At 43.2% G+C, this 20269-nt stretch overlaps 1 protein-coding gene across 2 annotated transcripts in view; it reads left to right on the top strand.

Annotated features, from left to right (window-relative positions):
- VPS37B (VPS37B subunit of ESCRT-I) overlaps positions 1-20269 on the top strand; it is a 39966-nt gene that overhangs the window by 16821 nt on the left and 2876 nt on the right. The window contains exons 1-3 of one of the 2 annotated variants that reach the window (XM_040347322.1): positions 1184-1210; positions 11806-11977; positions 14174-14256. In XM_040347322.1, the coding sequence (XP_040203256.1) occupies positions 1199-1210; positions 11806-11977; positions 14174-14256 (267 nt within the window). In that variant the 5' untranslated portion in view covers positions 1184-1198. Of the gene's footprint in view, positions 1-1183; positions 1211-11805; positions 11978-14173; positions 14257-20269 lie in introns of those variants that run through there. The other variant, XM_040347321.1, reaches the window with a different exon arrangement.

Genomic DNA, 20269 nt, shown 5'->3' on the forward strand with positions numbered 1-20269 from the left:
TGTATCGGGGCGGGGTATCGGCGTCTGAGTACCGCCGAAAAAACTCGGAATCGGTCCCGATACCGATACTAGTATCGATATCGGGACAACCCTAGCTGCTAACAATACAGAAGGTGTCTTCCAAGCCCTAGCAATGGCACGTTTGGTGGCAATAAATGGGTAAGTTGCAAGCTTCTGCTGCTACGAGAATAGGCCCTGAATTGGGCAATGTCTCTCCACCTACTGGTTTGACCCTTAAAAGAGACCCACCTTGCTACAGCCACATGCAATGGCGTATATGTAAATGGATCATGATCCATGGCAGTACTTCTGGTGAGTGTTGCATGCGGTTTAGTATTTCAGGTAATTGTATCCAACCCTGAGCAGCTGCATGCCTACTTTAGGTGGGCCGGGCCCCATGCTTTTACCCCGGGCTTCTTGTGTGAACAAGCTCCACAGTGTTTTATCTTCATGGAGTTAAAAACCTGGTTACTTTTCCTAAATGTGGCAATATCTGCTTCTGAGGAGGCCGCAAGGGAGGATGGATTGGTGAGATGGTTTATTGGACGATATCGCCTTTAATGGACAGTGACGGTGTCTCTACACACACACACACTAGAATGATCCATTATTTTCTCTTTATCATAGGATATCCCACGGTCACATCTCTTGTCTCTATAGAGCTACAAGTCCCAAATGCCCTTTCCTTGCTGTCTCTGTAGAATTACAGGTTAATCAATTAGTGGTGATGTGTCTCTTGTGTCTTGTGTACAACTTGAGTCCTAGCGCCTCTTGCTGGTGTGTGTCGTGTGTGTTTGGAATTAGACGTTCTAGTGTATCCATGTGTGGGAATCTTTTATAGGTGTGTGATGGATATATCTATCTCTAACTATATAAGTGTGTGTGTGTTATATATGTATGTATGCATGTATGTATGTATGTGTGTTTTGCATGTGACGAAGTTGTAACCATAATAAACTCCCTGGTTGCTAAATATGAAACAGTCTGTACCAGCACATAGAGGAACACCACAGCTTGTGCCCATTAAAGCACGGCTGCACTTTGCTTCCTCCTAGAAAGTACAAAGCGAGGTACTGAAAGTAACCGGTTCAGCAGGAACATGTTTACCGGCTGTCTGTTCAACAGAAGCCAGTCTAATGACCGCCTTCAGTCAAATGGTCGTGCTGGAAAACCTGCATCCGATCAGCCAATGGCTTAAATGCTTATCCAGGTATGCTGATGGGAAAGAAGAGGGGGGGGGGTTATGGAGGAAGTCCCTGCTGTCAGAATACATGAGCTCAGCGGGAGCCATCCCTTTATCACACGTTGTGTTGAGGAGATGATCTGCCCATTGGTTGGTTGACTGACCCCCCCCCCCCCTAAAAAAAATGAACGTGTGTGTGTGTGTATATATACCAAGCTTTGTGCTGGACTTGCACGTATCCTATAGTGTGTGTTGTGGTAAGAAATTGTCAGACAATGCATCTAAACATCCCAAAAATAGAGACCTGCACAATTTTTGGTGCCTGTCTGTATTGCAGTGCCATGCATTGTGGTGCCCTGCAGCGTGTGTTAAAGCTGCTTTGCGTTGGTTCAAGGGAGTCAAACTCAAGTTTCATTGTGGGCCGCATCAGCATTATGATTGCTCTCAAAGGGCCAGTTGTATCTACCCTGTTTCCCCAAAAATAAGACCTACCCTGAAAATAAGACCTAGCATTATTTTCCAAGAGGGCTGCCATATAAGCCCTACACCGAAAATAAGCCCTAGTTAAAAATGCTTGTAAAATCCTATAATCCACTATATTACAGTAGTATATAATGTACAATGTGTGTGTTTCTGTAATATAATTGCGGGGAAGAGAGCTCCGGCGGGTAACAGAAGTGCAGAGCGGCACTATAACAAATGTATTTGGCACAATTATATTACAGAAACACACCCATTGTACATTATATACTATTGTAATAGAGTGGATTATAGGATTGTACAAGCATTTTAACTCTGTTCACACTGGGGGGGGGATTCCTGACAGGCAGGGAGGGAGAGGGGGAGAGAAGACAGCACATTACATGATAAGACCTACCCCGAAAATAAGCCCTACTGTGTCTTTTTTTGGCATAATTAATATAAGACCCGGGCTTATTTTCGGGGAAACACGGTAGATGTTATGAACACTCCACCCCTCCTTACATCACAGTGCACCCTTCTTATCTTGTGCTGCTAAGAACAAAAGATGATCAGGACAGCCACACTCCAATCCAACGTAACTTTTTAATGTAAAAAAAAATGGAAATGGGCACTACAAGTCACATCAACGGAACCTAGGACAGCTGACGCATTTCACACTAACTTCAGTGTTTACTCACTATGAGTAAACACTGAAGTTGGAGTGAAACATATGTCGGCTGTCCTAGGTTCCGTTGCTGTGACTTGTAGTGCCTGTTTGCATTTTTTTACATTAAAGTTCCGTTGGATTGGAGTGTGGCTGTCCTGATCATCTTTTGTTCTTTTCCATGTGCATTGCTAGCACCCTCAGTTCCTAAGAAGAAGATTTTCACCCAGGACCTGCCTGGAGCGGCAATCTCTGTCTCCATCTTGTGCTGCTTGGTGCAAGAAAATGTGGGGTCGGGAGGAGGACCAGGGGCTGTATTCGGCAGTGAAAGACCTTGTTTATTAACTTTATGCCAACCACGTGTGGCAGCAGGGTGGGTGGCCTTAACGCCCACATGCTGCGTAAATGCATCCATTTTACATGGTAGATGCTGAAAGTGAATGAAGCCTTAGGTTGTGTGATAACTCGACTCCTGCACTCTCTGTCAAATGAATGTTCTATGCAAGAAGGTGGTAAGGTACAAACCAATCAACAGGGGAAGACACTGGCTTTGTATTCAGTGAGAATCATACTCGCTGACAATGATTGCATGCAAGTACAGCGGTGGGTGGGTGCAATCTCCTGGAGGAGGGGGACAGGTGCAGAGTGTTTCAGCTGCTGAAGTATTTCCCTATTCCATTAACGGAAGCTCGAGAAGTCTATGTTCTGGGCTTTTGTCCCTGGGTGCGTACTGGCATAAATGTTTGTAACACTTGGTACCCTGTCTATCTGCAGCAGCCATCAGCCTCTCGTAGAGATTGACAGGCTGTCGTCAATTGGGCAGGATGATGTAACTGTGCCCCCTTTCCACAGATCACACAAGATCCCACAAGTCAGACCTATGAGCCGGGACCAAACACTTTTGGCACCTTTTGAGGGGAGGGGGAGAGCTACCCGCTCCCACTTCTGGCTGACTTTGCAAGACAGGAGGGGGGTCCTCCTTCCCCATTCACAAAGTGCAGCGTGCTCTGTGCATGTGCAGTAGGGGACCGGCTGTGATGCCTCAAGGCTTCACTGCCGGTTTCCCTTAGTGGAGATGGCGGTGGCAGCACCTGATGGCCAATTGCAAAATCTGCTTGGATGAGGACACCGCTGGATTCCTGGATATTAATATTGGCTGTCCTAATATTAGGTCAGCAGCTGCAGTATTTGTAGCTGCTGACTTTTTTATTTTTTTTCTGAAGGACCCGGGAGCGCCTCCTTTTAAGGAACTCTCAAGTGACAGAATTTTCAACAAATTCTGGGACGGGGGTTATCTGTGTTTTGAAAGATTATGCTAGTTGATGATCCAAATATCATTGCATCACATATATTTTTATTTTTAACCACTTCAGCCTGTAAGGCTTTGCTCCCTTAATGACCAGACCATTTTTTTCGATATGGCACTGCGTCACTTTAACTGACAGTTGCGCGGTCGTGCGATGCTGTACCCAAACAAAACTGACGTCCCTTTTTCCCACAAATAGAGCTTTCTTTTGGTACTATTTGATCACCTCTGCATTTTTTTTTTTTTTTGTTTGTGTTTTTTTATGTTTTGTGCTATAAACAGAGCGACAATTTGAAAACAACTTATTTTTTTTTTTTTCTTTCTATTTTGCTATAATCCCAAAAAAATATGAATTTATTCATCAGTTAAGGTTGATATATATTCTACAAATTATTGGTAAAAAAAATCGCAATAGGCGTATATTGATTGGTTTGTGCAAAAGTTATCGCCTCTACAAACTATGGGATAGATTTAGGGACTTTTATTTTTTGTTTTTACTAGTAATGGCGGCGATATTGTGGCAGACAAATCTGACTCCAAATTACACTTTTTGGGGGCCAGTGACATATTGATCAGTGCTAAAAAATAAATGCACTGATCAATGTAAAAATGGTACTGGCAGGAAAGGGGGTTAACACTAGGGGGCGATCAAGGGGCTAACTGCGTTTCCTGGGTGTGTTCTAACTGTAGGGGGGGTTCCTGGGACATGACAGAGATCACTGTTCCTGATCACTGAGAACAGCAGATCTGTCACGTCTGACAGAATGGGGATTTGCCTTGTTTAGTCCGTTCCTTGTTCTGCCTCTCCTCACTGCGATCGCGGGTTGCTGGTGGACAGAGCCTGCCCAGCCCGCAGGCATACTTTCTTTAGTGGGAACGGGCGCCCTTCCGAGCCCCTGTACAGGTAGGGCGATTCGCACAGGGGACCCGACCTGCCGCAGTATATCTGCGTGAACTGGTTGGCTAGTGATTACCGTAAACAAATGTTCGCTAAATTGTGTAAAAGAAAGAAAAAGGAAAACAACCCCCTCCCCCACTAAAGCATGATCTAATTTTGTTCCAGTACGGGGATCGCGCGGTGTGCCGATCCGAACGCGGCGACCCGTTCAGATCACAAATCAATGATGATCCGTTGCACCCCTAGAAGTCAGTAGCTACAGTATTTGTAGGCGCTGACTTTTATTTTTCCCAGACCGGAATGTGAGAGATAACTGAAGCACCTAGAGATATCCGTGCACACCCCGGGATAACAAACTCCATGCAGACACAGCGCCTAAATGGAAATAGAAGCCATGATACAAATGTATAACCTTGCCTTCTTGGTCACATTACTTTATCAGCTCAGACTTGGTTCTGCTGGTGTTTTCATGTTGTCCATTTATTTCACAGATGTAAGATAGAAAGGTTCAGAGATCGGCTCAGAATTGCTGATTACTGTGCTATTTATCATCACAGGTTGAATGTAGTGTATTATGCAAATGCTTACAATGGCCTTTTTATCACCTTGCTGGGAAAAGGAAAAATATGAATGCCAACCACATGTAGATAAAACAAGAAATCCGATTAGTTTTGGGCAAAAGTTCCTTTGCAGTTTTAATAATCCACTTATGTGGGAAGGTGAGGACTTGTGTCATAAAATGTTACATGCGTGTGCTGTATGTGGTATTTAGGGACACCGTTGTGTCATAGGTAAGCTTTGAAGAAATAACGGACGTGTTCTGACGTTGAAGGCAGTCACTCACTCCCCAAGGTCTTCTATCAATACGTGTTTTCAGGGTCATGGTAGAAACGTGAAGTGTTCCAAATAAGATTATACAAAGTAAAGGGGAGTCTTTCCAATGGACATAAACTGCTTCCCACTCATTCTAAAAATGTTTTGGCCTTAACCACTTCATTACTGGGCACTTAAACCCCCTTCGTGCCCAGACCAATTTTCAGCTTTCAGCGCTGACTTATTTTGAATGACCATTGCGCGGTCATACAACACTGTACCCAAATTATATTGTTATCATTTTTTTCCCACACATAGAGCTTTCTTTTGGTGATATTTGATCACCTCTGCGGTTTCTATTGTTTGCGCTATAAACATAAAAAAACGGAAAATTTGGGGAAAAAAAACTATTTTTTACTTTTTGTTATAATAATATCCCAATTTTTTTTTTTTTTAAATTAAAATTTTCCTCGGTTTAGGCCGATACGTATTCTTCTACATATTTTTGTTAAAAATTGCAATAAGCGTTTATTGATTGGTTTGCGCAAAAGTTATAGCGCCTACAAAATAGGGGATAGATTTGTTTTTTTTTTGTTTTTTTTTTTTTACTTGTAATGGCGGTGATTTGCGTTTTTTGTTTTTTTTTTGTCAGACCTGCGATATTGCGGCGGACGTTTCGGACACTTTTGACACAATTTTGGGACCATTCACATTTATACAGCGATCAGTGCTATAAAAATGCACTAATTACTGTATAAATGTGACTGGCAGTGAAGGGGTTAACACTAGGGGGTGAGGAAGGGGTTAAATGTATTCCCTGGGTGTGTTCTTACTGTGTGGGGGAAGTGGACTGACTGGGGGACAGTCAGGGACACAGATCGGTCTCCTCTCTCCCTGACAGGACGTGGAGCTCTGTGTTTACATACAGAGCTCCACGTCTCTGCTGTGTCACCGACGATCGCGGGTGTCTGGCGGACATCACATCCGCCAGGCACTCGCATCGGCTCCCGGGCGATGCGCCGGGCACGTTGTTTCCCCGCGGCGCGCACAGGGAACAACAACAGGACGTCCACCCGGCACTTGAGAGCCGCGCTGTGGACGTCTTTTGTCCATAGCGCGGATCTCAAGTGGTTAAACCTGCCTTTATATCCTGTGTGAACTTCACGCTAGTTCAGTGGTGGTAACATCAGCCGGGGCTGGGAAGTAACAAACAAAATCCAAGTGTGAGTGTAATGATGATTTTTAGACCTTGTTCCCCCATCCATGTCAACTCTGATGATGGCGGACTCTTCAACACAACTATTTTCAAGAAGCTGCAACACCTGCGGCTGCCTGAATACCTGAACAGTGACTGCATCTGATTGGATAATTATCCTACCTGGCTCAATTGACTTTAGGGCTGGTTCACACCACAAAAATGCACTCCAGATCTGTTCTGGATGCGTTTCTGCATGCAAGTTTTTGGTGGAGTTTCCGGATGCATTCAAAATGCTTTTTTATATATTTTTTTTCCTTGTACTAGGGTCAGGTGTTTTTTTTTTTTTATATATATATATATATATATATATATATATATATAGTTTACTGTGTTCAGTACAGTCCAGGAAAAATGCAGCATGTTCTACTTTTTTTTTTTTTTTCCCCAGGAATTGGAAAGCATTAGAACTGACCACACTAGTGCCAGCTATGCCATTGCAAACCATATACAGTGGAACCTAGGTTTACGAGTAGCGGAGTTGCGGAGACGCTGGAGCGTTCAGAAATATTCTGTTTACGAAATTTTCCGTGTTCAGCCAAGCTGTCCCCGTGCCTTTTGAGTATTTCCGGTCCCACCTCTGGCCACATGCGGTATTGCATGCCATAGAAGTCAATGCGGAACAAATTGTTTCTATGGGGAAGCTTTCTTTGATATGCGAGTGCTTTGGATTACGTGCATTCTCCTGGAATGGATTATGCTCGTAATCCAAGGTTCCACTGTAACCTGCATCAAAAATGCATGGAAAGTAGAACACAACGCACTGGACTTCATGTGGTGTGAACTGGTCCTAAATCGACGCTGGGTGGTGAAGAAGGGATCGACCCATGGTTTGAATTTTGGTCCGTTCAGCAAGATTCCGAAGTGCAGAAATATATAACTGATGCAGGAAATATCTGAATTCTTCCTGGGGGATCGGGATGGAGTTTTGTTTTCCCCGCTGGAGCAACATTGGAATGCTGCCTTCCTCTGGATCAACTTGTGGCATAGGATTGTGTGTGTGTGTGTGTGTGTGTGTGTGTGTGTGTGTGTGTGTGTGTGTGTGTGTTTTTTATATTGGTACTAGAGGAATTTGTCTTATTTTTTCAACCTAATGCCCCTGTCACAACAGCAAATCAATCAGACCACCCATTGTTCTCTGCGGGGAGGTGAATGTGAGTCCGCTGTCACCCGCCCGCATCCAATCTGCTAAAAACAGATGGGGATATGTTCACCATCCATCCGGCGTATTGGATGGAAACGGACATGCAGTCTGTTTCCAACCAACCACCTCAGAGACCAGCGGGCTGTGTCTGCTCTGTATAGCGGAGTAGGTACAGACCTGTCGTCAGGCGGAATCGCTTGGATGGATTCTGGGGTGTGAAAGAGGTTCAATGGAAAAAAAACTAAAATGTCAAGAATCATACTTGCGTAACCGGAATGCTGCACCGGTCCCCCGCCAACTTTTAAGACTGAGAATGGAGTGATCAAACACCACTGATTGGTTCTCAAAGCTCCATGAGCAGACAGCTGGTGACCGTCGGTCCCTGCTGACTAGAGCACTAGGCTGTGGAGGAGGTGGGAGCAGCTGGCTTAGGCTCTAAGTGGCTGGCTGAGCCAGGTGCCGGTCCAGGCATGTGGGCAGATCCCAACCATATAGTGGCATTCTTTTCCAAGCCTGGACCGGCTCGGTGACGTCAGCTGGCAGCGTATTTCAGCCCGCTGTCTGCTGAAAATGAGTCACAGGAGTGCAGAACGATCTTTACTCCTATGATCCATAGCCAAACAAGCTTTGGCTGTACTTCTTTAATAAAATCTACACCTGTCCCTTTAGAAGTCCTAGTCATGGGATGCAGATTTATTTTAGTATCCTGTTTGCAGCTGTTTTGGGGTGAATCTTTTCTATAATGCACCTGCATAGGAAACAGCTGTTATCTACAGGAAGCACGTTGTAATGTTGATTTTCAGATGGCCTTATCGTTTTCTGTGCTGCTATTATACAGGATTAATATCGTGCCAACAGTTTTCACATTGCTTTATAAAATGGAGGGGGAGCGTACAATCACAATACAATTAAATACAAGAGGAATTTAAGGGCCCTGATCATTGACTTATTGTAAACCACTAAAATCCAGGATTTATAGTGTCCTCAGTTTATGCAGAGCTTTGTGATATAAAGGGGGACCTCAGTGTTGCAATACGGTTCAAGCCAAGAGGGTCAGGAGGGAGTTACTCCTTTGGCCTGGCTTCCAGACAGTTGAATTCACTCACCGCCTCATGTATTTCACAAATTGGTAATGCTGATTTCTCTTTCATGTTGAAGCTGGTATAATAAAACAAATAGAAAAATGTGTTGTCTGTAGCAACCAATCTGACTTCTGGTCTCATTGTCTAACCTGCAAACACGAGATCCATGGCCTTGAATGTTGTTCCTATGGGAAATGGAGCCTGCCTCTTCCAGTTGGTATAATCTGACCCAGCAGTGAGGGGGAGAAACGCCAGGCTGCTGGCAAGATAAAACTGAGCTCTCAATAATTCATCTGGCGGTGTTACAAAGGAGCTCAAGGGGAATGTCTAGCAAGAACCTGGGAACTCTTATTAACTTGTTCGCACATCATTTCTAATAAGCGCATCTTCAAAGTGTCCCGATTGGGAAGTCAAGCCACCTACTGCCTGGTGGTAAGTCTTAAAATATTGTGACGTGCTACCTCACCCAACTATTCCCTGTTGGGTTCCAAATGGTGAATACGTTTCAATGTAAACCAATAACCCCTCTACAATATCCCATAAATATCAAGGTATGCTAGAAAAATATAAACCTAAATTAATAACCGTTGATGGAGGTGATTGAACTTGATATGGCGATTCATCAATTCCAATCAATAAGTTCCCCTCTTTCTTTGTGCAAGTGTCTAGGTATCCAATAGCGATAATCCAAATGATGATTAAGGCTGTACACGCCCCAGTGCCCTCTGCCGGTCACCCTATGCACTCAACTCCCAAGGAGACCAAGCAATTGGGTCCAATGGCGCCTTCCCCTCTGCGGTTCCTCTGTATAAGGGCTCCCGAGCTCTTAAATGACATTCCTCATAAGTACATACCATAAGGGTAGGAAAGAACTTGACATAGTGTTTACTGTTTTAAAATGCTAGTTTTTAATGAAACCGTATAAAACTCATTTACAGATGCACACTTGAATCACTTGTGTGGTTGGGGTAAGAAATCCCTGTGGTTAGGGTAAGAAATCCCTGTATCACTGAAACATCCGCAGATCCTTGGACCTGTGTCTCCAGCGGCTTGCGCTCCTGCTTCCCGGTTTGTATGCAATGATGTCACAGGCTCCACCTCAATTTGTTTAGTCACTACACTCGTGACTATCAGGACAGCTCTTGATCTAGTCACAAGTGTGGTGACGAAACGCATTAAATTACAACCATCTGACTTTAAACCGCTTTTAAAGCAGAGTTCCACCCAAAAATTGAACTTCCGCTTTAAGTGACGGTAACCCCCCTGACATGCCACATTTGCAATCTTCTGGGACACTTCACTGGTCCCAGAAGATTGCCCGACCATTTGCCACAGCCAGGCGCCCACAGCAAGAATGCCAGTGTTGTGGAGAGGAGCGGAGCTTTGTACACCTGGATCGCTGGACAGGCGAGTGTCCGATTTATTAAGTCGGCAGCTACACTTTTTTTTGTATCTGCTGACTTTTAATTTTTTATTTTTTTTGCGGAGCTCCACTTTAAAGCATATTTATGCTTTTGACTTACTGTGTCTAAATCCAGGAACAAAAGTCGAACATACAGCAGCTTACCACTGCCTTAGATAATTATAGCTTAGTTTGTTTTTTATTTTATTTTTAAAAAAAATTCCTTCATTTCCAACTTTTTGATCTTGCCAGGAACACATTTCCTGTCCTAGGGTGACAACCATACTGTATCTGTAGTCTGCAGAAGTAGCTGGGAACAATGCTGATAAGTCTGCAGAGGAAGAGGGCACAAGAAGTTATCAGCTCACGAGACTTCTGGCTAAAACAGCTTTTTTTTATTTTTTTATTAGTCATTGACAAACCAATACAACAGAATGCTCATATGTGTGTTTGTATGAATACATATGTGTGTGTGTGTGACTAAACCCACAACAGTAAAATTAGTCTGTATATGCAGTAAAGCATGCATGTTATACTCACTGAGGAACCTAAGGGGGATTTGCATTGTGTAGAAAGGCTGTGTATTCCTGTTCTCTGATCCTCCCCTCCTTTTACTGTCCCCAATTCATCTCCTGATATAACAGTCTTGGAGTCACTCTGCACATGCTCAGTTTGGCATGTATTATTTGTTTTATTTTTTGGGGGAGAGTGCATGTAATCGGCACTGGGCCACTCGGCCCAGTCCAGACAGAGGGTCAGGGGTCCTGCTGCCTCATATGTCAGTCAGAGGAGAATGAAACTCCTCCTATAAGCTTTAACCAGATACTGATAGAAGTCACAAGACTGCTAATGAGGAAATGTATTTAGCCGTTTATTTTTACTAAAAATAATTGCATTGCCATGCTCTGTGTACTGTGGGAGATCAAATATAGTGAATGCAGGGTCCTGGGTTTAGCAACACTTTAACAGGCCATGATGGAGCAAATGGGACATGCATTGCATACTTTATATATTGGAAAGAATGACTGGAATTACTATCAGCAATAATCTATTTGACCGCTGTAGGTGAATGATGGTTTGTATTTTGTTTGAAGGCAGGAACAGAAACTGGTTGAAGTAATAGAACAGTGGGTGATTCTGTAGAGGGTGATTCTGTAGTGTAATGACGGGTTTACTGAACTATCACGTGGCCCATGCAAAGTCCTCTATGGATTGGGGTATGTTATACACGGCCCAAAGAGTGGAAAGTGTAACTTGTGCAAAAAGATCGGCATTCTGTATGCCAACCTCTTCAGAAAGATGTCTGCCTGCTGGTAGCACAACCTGCTCCATCCAATAAACCCTGCGCCCACTACTGGCTTTATTTACAGTATATGTTCCATATATAAGAAATAAATATATGTATGTAATAAAAAAAAATGTGTGTGTGTGTGTGTGTGTGTGTATATATATATATATATATATAATATCTCATACGTGCATACACTAATGTTAAACTGATTTGAGGCAATTCTTGGGAATGGGGAGATCTTCCTTTCTGTAATCTTACCACCCTGGCAGGGACCTCATTGATGTTGTGTGTTCCCTGTTTTGTAGGCTCAGAGTCTTCAGCTCAGTAAAGAGATGACCCTTGCTGGTAACCGGAGCTTGGCAGAAGCAAACCTGCTTTACCAGCCTAAGCTGGACAGCCTAAAAGCCACTCTGACCCAGAAATACCAGGAGCTGCAGACTGTCATGGAATCCAATCAGCTAAAGAAGACAAAGCTGGGTAAGTTAATATCCTTATAAAGACACGCGTGTTGAAATTTTTTCGAATTTGACTTTGTTGCTTATAGGCTTGGTTCATATCTATGCGGGTGCCAGAATCGCAGCAATACATGCAGTGAAAATGCGATGCTGTGAGAACATGTGGAGCTGCAATTTATTCTGAATGGCATCACCACGCATATAAAATCGCAGTGCGGGTGCCGGATCAGATGGTCAAAATTATCTTTTTCTGCAGGCACGGCAGCACGGTGAAATGAATGGTGCCCACGCAAACTCTGCACGAAAACGCATCGATATGAACCTAGGGTTATAGCTTGCTTGTAAATTCTAGTGTGTTTTAAGTGTAAAGGTATACTGATTTATTATTGCAGTGTTTACCTTTAAAGTAACACTATAAGGCCCCTTCCACACAGGGACGGATCCGCTTTCAGCCGTCTGCCAGCTCGGCGGGAGATCTCTCAGCTGAGCCGGCAGATGACAGATCCCTCTCTGCTCACTGAACGGGGAGGGGCTTGAGCAGTGCCGCTGTCTCCTATGTGGAGATCTCGATTTGCCATGGACGGATGGCGACGAATTGCCATGCGTCTGATTTCATCGGGTCGGATGTCGGCGGACATGTTTCTGCTGACATCCGACGCTCCATAGAGAAGAATGGAGCAGCCGTTCAGGTCCGCTGACAAAACTGACGGGGGGACCTGAACGGTATGACCGTGTGAAAGGGGTCTAAGTGAATAGAATTTTTCTAAAACCAAAGCCTATATTCTTAACTCAAAACTACCTTCTATTGCTCTCGGCCTCTTCCAAATCCCCCAAATTATTATTTATTTATTTTTGCCCCATGATCTGACTTCCTGTTAGAGGGTGGCTACATTTGTTCTCCATCTTCCCACCGTATGTAGGACCCGCTCTTGACTCACTCCCGTTTACCCCCGCCGCTCCATAGAGTAGAATGGAGCTTCCGATCAGGTCTGCATGAAAAATAGATATGCAGAACTGTTTGGAATGTTCGTGTGAGAGCAGAAGAAGAAAATTATACATTGTACAAGAATTTTATGAAACTGATCACTTGTACATCTAAAAAAAAAGTACATGTAAAGCCAGTTTTTGTTGGCGAGAATGGAGGAAGGTTAGACCCTCTGCCTAGTTTGTATTGCAGTTATTATGGCTGGGGGAACTCTCCCTCTTTGTCCTGGTGATCATTGTCACTGAGAAAGTGAGAAGTGTAAAGTTTTAGGGCTAGATTCAGCATTGATTTACGCCGGCGTATCTATAGATACGCCGCGTAAATTCAAAGCTGCGCCAGCGTATCTTCTTTCTGTATTCAGAAAGCAAGATACGCCGACATTAGCCTAAGATGCGACTGGCGTAAGTCTTACACCGTCGTATCTTAGGGTGCATATTTACGCTGGCCGCTAGGTGGCGCTTCTGTAGTTTTCGGCGTAGAATATGCAAATGACCTAGATATGCCGATTCACAAATTTACGTACGCCCGGCGCTATTTTTTTACGTTGTTTACGTTGGGCTTCTTCGGCGTAAGGTTGCTCCTGCTATTATGAGGCGTACGCAATGTTAAGTATGGACGTCGTTGCTGCGTCGAATTTTGAATTTTTTACGTCGTTTGTGTAAGTCGTTCGCGAATAGGGCTGAACGTAATTTACGTTCACGTCAAAACTAATGACGTCCTTGCGGCGTACTTTGGAGCAATGCACACTGGGAAATTCCACTGACGGCGCATGCGCCGTTCGGGAAAACGACAATCACGTCGGGTCACCAAGAATTAACATAAAACACGCCCCCTCATCCTCATTTGAATTACGCGCGCTTACGCCGGCCCCATTTACGATATGCCGCCGTAACTTAGGAGGCAAGTGCTTTGTGAATACAGCACTTGCCTCTCTAACTTACGGCGGCGTAGCGTAAATACGATACGCTGCGCCGCCGTAACAATGCGCGCCCCTACCTGAATCTCGCCCGAAGTCTTTACCAAAGCAAGAGGCGAAGGGACATCTTCCTATGGAGACTTTGGGGAGATTTTCTCTTATTTCCTGTTGTGTCCCCAGGACAGGAAGTGGAAGAAATTCTCAGCTGGACACAGCAAAAAGTATTTTGACAGTTTTTTAACCCTACTTTCCTACTCTGCCCAAAAAACAAAAAAATATATTTGCCAAAGTAAAAGATGTTTGTTTTGATATTACAGATCAGCAATCTGTGAATGCTTCATTGGAAACATTACTGGCACTCCTGCAGACTGAAGGAGCCAAGATAGAGGAGGAGACGGAGGTAATGCTACACTGCCAGTCTGTGCCCTGTTCTTTTTTTTTTTTTTTTTTTCCACCTCAGCTTTTTACCAAATTCTAGAGACTCGCTCATGATTTGTTGCTTCTTTCGTCTCTATTTGAGTTTGCATCATGAGTGGTATCTTTCCTGTATGCTGTCTTTCTCTTTTTAAATATTCCTTAAATGTATATATCTGTGTACATGCAGTATAAATGCCGACCCTCTATAGGGGCGACCAGATCACAACCCAACTGTTTTACCCCCAGCGCGCCGAGTTGGCTGGTCGAGACTAAATTAATCTCAAACAAGAAAGACACTCATATATATATATATATACATATACATACATATACATACACATACACATACCTACATATACACTTATCTATATATTTTTTTTTTTTTTTTTTTTTTTAATTGATTAACACCCACCCTCCCTCCCCTCATGGCTCCCAGGGATCTCCCGTTTGTCCCTGGAAAAAGATATATAAAAGAAAAAATAAATAAAAGAAGTGATAAAAAGAAGAAGGCGGCTTCGAAAGAGACTTGGCATCAGCTGTTCGGCTAGAGATAACTAGGGAAAAGGAAGAGAAAAAGTATACTAAGAGTAGAAGAGAGCCGGAAGGGGACGGAGGTATATAAGTCTCACTTTGGAATGACAGGGGATAGGGATTTTTGCGATATCCATTGCATATATCTAACGTCGATCAGACCCTAACTCTCTCTGCATAACTCCATGTTTTTTTGTATTCCTTCCATTTACCCCATTTCTCCCTATGTTCACTGTTCCTCTCCAAATAACTATCCTTAAGTTCTTCTAATCTATACGTTTCCTCCACTGCGTCTATCCAACTCCAAATATGTGGGCTTTCCGTCTCCTGCCACTTCTTAGGTATAAGTCTCTTGGCTGCATTTAGGAGGTGGGGGATTAGGGACTGCTTGTATTTTTTTTCGCCCTCTTGACTGCCATGAAAGAGGACGACCCAGGGGTCTTTCTTGATCTCCTCTCCCGTGATAATCTTTATTTGTCTCAATATTATGTCCCAATATGTTTGGATCTTGGGGCATAACCACCATAGATGTGCCATCATACCTCTTTCCTGGCAGCCCCTCCAGCAGTCTGCGGACTGCCCTGCTTTAAATTTATTTGCTTTGTCCGGGGTGATATACCATCCTGAGAGGCACTTATAATTTGCTTCAGCTGTACGTATATCTATTGCCGATGAGTGGGTTAATTTCATAATCCTCTGAACAGTATTTATCCCCCTCGTGATCCCTAACTCTCTTTCCCATTTATCTATAAAAGGTGCTTCATCCCGTGTTCCTAACTTAACCAATAACCCGTACAGTTTAGTGATTGTGCCCTTAGAATTCTTAGATTTACAAATTTTCTCGAGTGAAGTCAGCTCCGCCTCCGTCCGTAATGGGCGGGGGAGGTGCCGTACAAAGTGGATCAACTGGTAGTAATGCCACCTATCAAGATTCCAAAAGTCCGTTTTGGCTTTCAAATCTTCGTAGGTCATTATCTCACCGTTTTTAATAATATCCCCCAAGTGCACTGTGTCTCTCCTTATCCAGTTCCCTCCTATTTTTTTTTCCCCAGGTGGGAAATAAGGGTTTTCTTTTAGATTCATTAAAGGGGAGTTAAATTTCCCTTCTAATTGTGCCTGCATCCTATCCCACATTCTTAAAGTGTCCCGTGTTATGTCATGTGTTTTGTGATCTAGTGCTCTGTGTTGTGCAGGGATCCAAATAATATTATTCAAATATTTATTAGTTAACGCTTTCTCAATTTGCACCCACCTTTTATCTGTCCTATCCCTTGCCCACTCTACCGCACGCGATAAGACCGCCGCCTTGTAATAACTTTTGATATCCGGGGCTGCCAGACCGCCGAGTGGCTTGCCCTGTTTTATTATGGAGAGGGATATTCTATGCTTTTTATTTTTCCAAACGTAATTTAATAATAAAGTGTTAAGGATTCTCAGATATTGCTGGGGAAGAGCAATTGGGACCAATAAGAATTTATAGAGAATTTTAGGAACTACCACCATCTTCAACATGTTTATGCGTCCTATCCATGATATAGGTTTATTGATCGTTCTTTTTAATTCGTTCTTGATCTCATTTAATAAAGGAATATAGTTTATTTTATACATCTTCTGTGTTGTATTGGCAAGTTTTATTCCTAGGTACTTAAGTTCTTTAGTCCATGGGAACGCGCATACTCCCTTAACTGAATATACCTCCCTTTTATTTAAATTAATGTTCAGGATCTCAGATTTGGTTACATTAATTTTAAAGTTGGAGATAGCGCCATATTGTTGCATGACTCTAGAAAGCTTGGGGATAGATTTGACTGGGTTAGTTACGTAAAATAAGATGTCATCGGCAAAAGCCGATAGTTTGTGTTCTTCCCCTTCTACTCTCACTCCGTTAATGTCTGAGTCATTACGAATAGTGGCCAGTAGCGGCTCGAGGGATAGAATAAAGAGGAGGGGCGACAATGGGCACCCCTGTCTCGTCCCGTTTTTCATCTCGAAGGGTTCCGATAGTGTGCCATTGATTTTTATTTGAGCGGTGGGGTGGTGATATAGTGTTTTGATCCAGCGGGACATCCTGTTTCCTATTCCCATGACGGTGAGAGTTTCCATCATGAGCCCCCAGTCTACCCTGTCGAATGCTTTTTCAGCATCGACTGACAGGAATAGACCTGGGGGCTCGTTCTGCCTTATGGTCTGAAGCAGAAGAATTGCCCTTAGGCTGTTGTCTTTACCCTCTCTATTGGGCACAAAGCCTACCTGGTCGGGGTGCACCAATAAATGCATGACCCCTTTCAGGCGGCACGCCAGAATTTTCGCGAAAAGTTTGATGTCTGTATTTAACAGAGAGATAGGTCTGTATCCCGAGCATAGAGAGCTATCCTTGCCTTCCTTCAAGATTATTGCCACCACAGCCGCTATGGCCCCACTACTAGTTTCAAATTCCGACCCCAATCCATTGAAATATTTACAGAGTCTCGGTATCAGGATGTTACTAAATCTTTTATAATAAAAGGTGGAAAACCCATCTGGCCCCGGACTCTTTCCACCAGTGGTGGAATTTATGGCCCTTTTTATTTCTTCCTCAGTTATGGGTCGATCCATGGTCAAGCTTTCCATCTCCTCCAGTCTAGAAAGTCCTGCGTTATCGAGAAACTCTCGGGTCTCCTCCTCCCTTTCCCCTGCCTGCCAACCTGTGTGTTTTATTGTGTATAGGTCCTCGTAGTATTTTTTGAATGTATCCGCGATTTCAGAGGTTGCATAAACCAGTTTCCCGTCTTTACCTTTAATTTTCTCAATATAGTTCCTGGCTTTCTTTTTTTGGGCCATTTTAGCTAGAAGTTTGCTTGGTTTGTTTCCCCATATATACCTCTCTTTGGAAATGCAGTTTAATTTGTACCTTGCTTCTTGTTCCAAGATCTCCTTGAGTGCGTCTCTTTTTAAAATTAAGTTATGATATGTCACTTTTGCTCTCAGCACTTTGTGTTCCCGTTCTAGCGTCTCTATCTCTTTCCTCAGGGTAGAAGCATTACTTTTTCTCTCTTTTTTTTTTTTTGCGCCCTCTGCAATTAGGATCCCTCTGATAAAAGCTTTGTGCGTCTCCCACAGGGTTGCACTGGTAATCCCCTCTGTGTCATTTGTGAGGAAAAATTGTTTTAATTCTGCCTCTACCCTGCTTCCCCCTCCCTCATCGTGGATCAGGCTATCATCCAGGCGCCACGTCGGCCGCTGTCTCCTTTGTACAGCTAGTATAATTTTCATCGAGACCGGGGCATGGTCCGATACAGTCATGATTCCAATTTCTGTCTCAGTAATAGCGTCTATCAACCTGTGGTCCGCTAGGATGTAGTCGATCCTGGAGTACGTTCCGTGGGGGGGGGAGAAAAATGTGTAATCATGCTCATTTGGATGTTTAGTCCGCCAGACATCCACTAGTTGGCATTCATGGAGCTTATGTTTAATTCTCTGTAGATGCACATTTTTTGTCTCCCTCCCACAGAACGTACGATCTTCCGTTGGATTTAAAACAAAATTTAAATCGCCCATCAGGATTATACATCCCTCGGCAAAGTTGTTCAATTTTCCCAGAATTTTATTTAAATATTGGGTTGGATGCACGTTAGGGGCATAAATGTTGGCTAAGGTGTAAATAATATTTTCAATCCTTATTTTAAGGAACAGGAATCTCCCTTCTGGGTCAGTCATCCTTGCCTCCAAGGTAAACCCAAACCCTCTTGTAAACCCAATCGCTACTCCCCTTGCGCGTTTTGAGATGGAATCGCCGTAAACCCAAGTAGGGTATGCCGGGGAGTAGAGCTTGATATTAGCTTCCATGGTCAAGTGCGTTTCTTGAATAAACACTACATCAGCTCTAAGTTGTTCAATCTCTGCTAGAACCTTTAATCTTTTACCTACTGAATTTAATCCCTTTACGTTATAGGATAAAAATTTTACTTCTGTCATTTCCGATAATCAAGTCGCCTCCTTGAATGCACGGGACTTTTCCGGAAGATTCCCGGGATCTGTGCCCTGTTCTATGTATATAAAGGAGTGGTGGTGTTGGGAATGATTTGATAAATATTGTAAATTTAACAAGTACGGCTCAGTCATGACAGCCATGGCTCACCTGTGAGCTGAAGGTTCATGTCTTGCTGACAGTTTTCACTTGGATTAACATTTACAATGTTCTTTCTTGCAATTATAAGTGACCATATGCTTTGTGCACTTGGACACATCCGGCCTTTTTAGAAGTTTGTGCGTCGGTTACAAGCAGCTCCTATGGAAGATACTTCTGTATTTCACTGCTGTGACTGTAAAGCATCCTTGAAAAATGGGGGGGGGGGGGGAATAGTGGGATTTTATATGAAGCGCACAGCTGAGAATAAACGTACCAATAATTGTGTAGTAATGTTTAATGTAGCATGGGATCATACATACACCTAGGACAGCAAAACATTGATATATAATAATCTGTAAATATAATCTAGACATTACATATAGTACACAAGTATTACAACATGATACATATAGAAATGGACCTAAGGTATGTAGACCCAGAGTAAGAGCACGGTAGCACAGAAACGGGATGATATTGCCTGGAAGAGGTCACTATAATAAAAATTATATAGAATATTGCACATGAGTACCGTGACACAGCATAGCAGAAAAGCTTGATGCGTTTTGTGGACAATTGGCTACTCATCAGGAGCAGATGTGGATAAGGAGTATCTACCATAAGAGTGCCAAACTAGCATGATAATTAAAATAAGGGGATGGACAAAGGGGGGGGGGGGGACAAAAAATGGCAGCCACTCTTACCTACTCATAGTATATTGGGAAAAATATTGATGATAAAGATAAATGGCGGCACAATGGGGAATGTCATTCCCGGGAGCTGAGGCTGCAAAAACTGTGACGGGATGGTGGCACCAACACCAGTGAGTGGATTTTGAAAAAAAGATGATCCCCAAGTTATCAGCTGTGTTATGTAATTTGTGCTTTAAATTTGCAAGAAGTATCTGAAGATTGGTATGGTGTCATAGTAATTAGAACCATAATGGGGGGGGGGGGCAGTTTGCACTGGTGTGTGTGTGTGTATATATGTATGTATGTGTGTGTGTGTGTGTGTGTGTGTGTGTGTGTGTGTATATATATATATATATATATATATATATATATATATATATATATATATATATATATATATATATATATATATATAGCGCTGTGTGCTTCCATGTTAAGCATCCTTGCTGTATGAGGTGGTTAAACCTCTCTCCTTTCTAAGGCAGAGGGAATCCTTTTGTCTTTTTGTGTTGATCTTGATCATAAAATAAACAACTTTCCACCGAGTTCAGTGTACATCAAGGGTCTTGAATTAAAATGCACAGGGGTCCAGTCAGTAAATATTTATTTTAGCAGAGGTCTGAATCTACCCTTCACATCACATCATAGTCCCCTTTACATCAGAGCCC

Source organism: Rana temporaria, chromosome 1, assembly GCF_905171775.1.
Source record: "Rana temporaria chromosome 1, aRanTem1.1, whole genome shotgun sequence".
NCBI classification, from domain to species: Eukaryota; Metazoa; Chordata; class Amphibia; order Anura; family Ranidae; genus Rana; species Rana temporaria.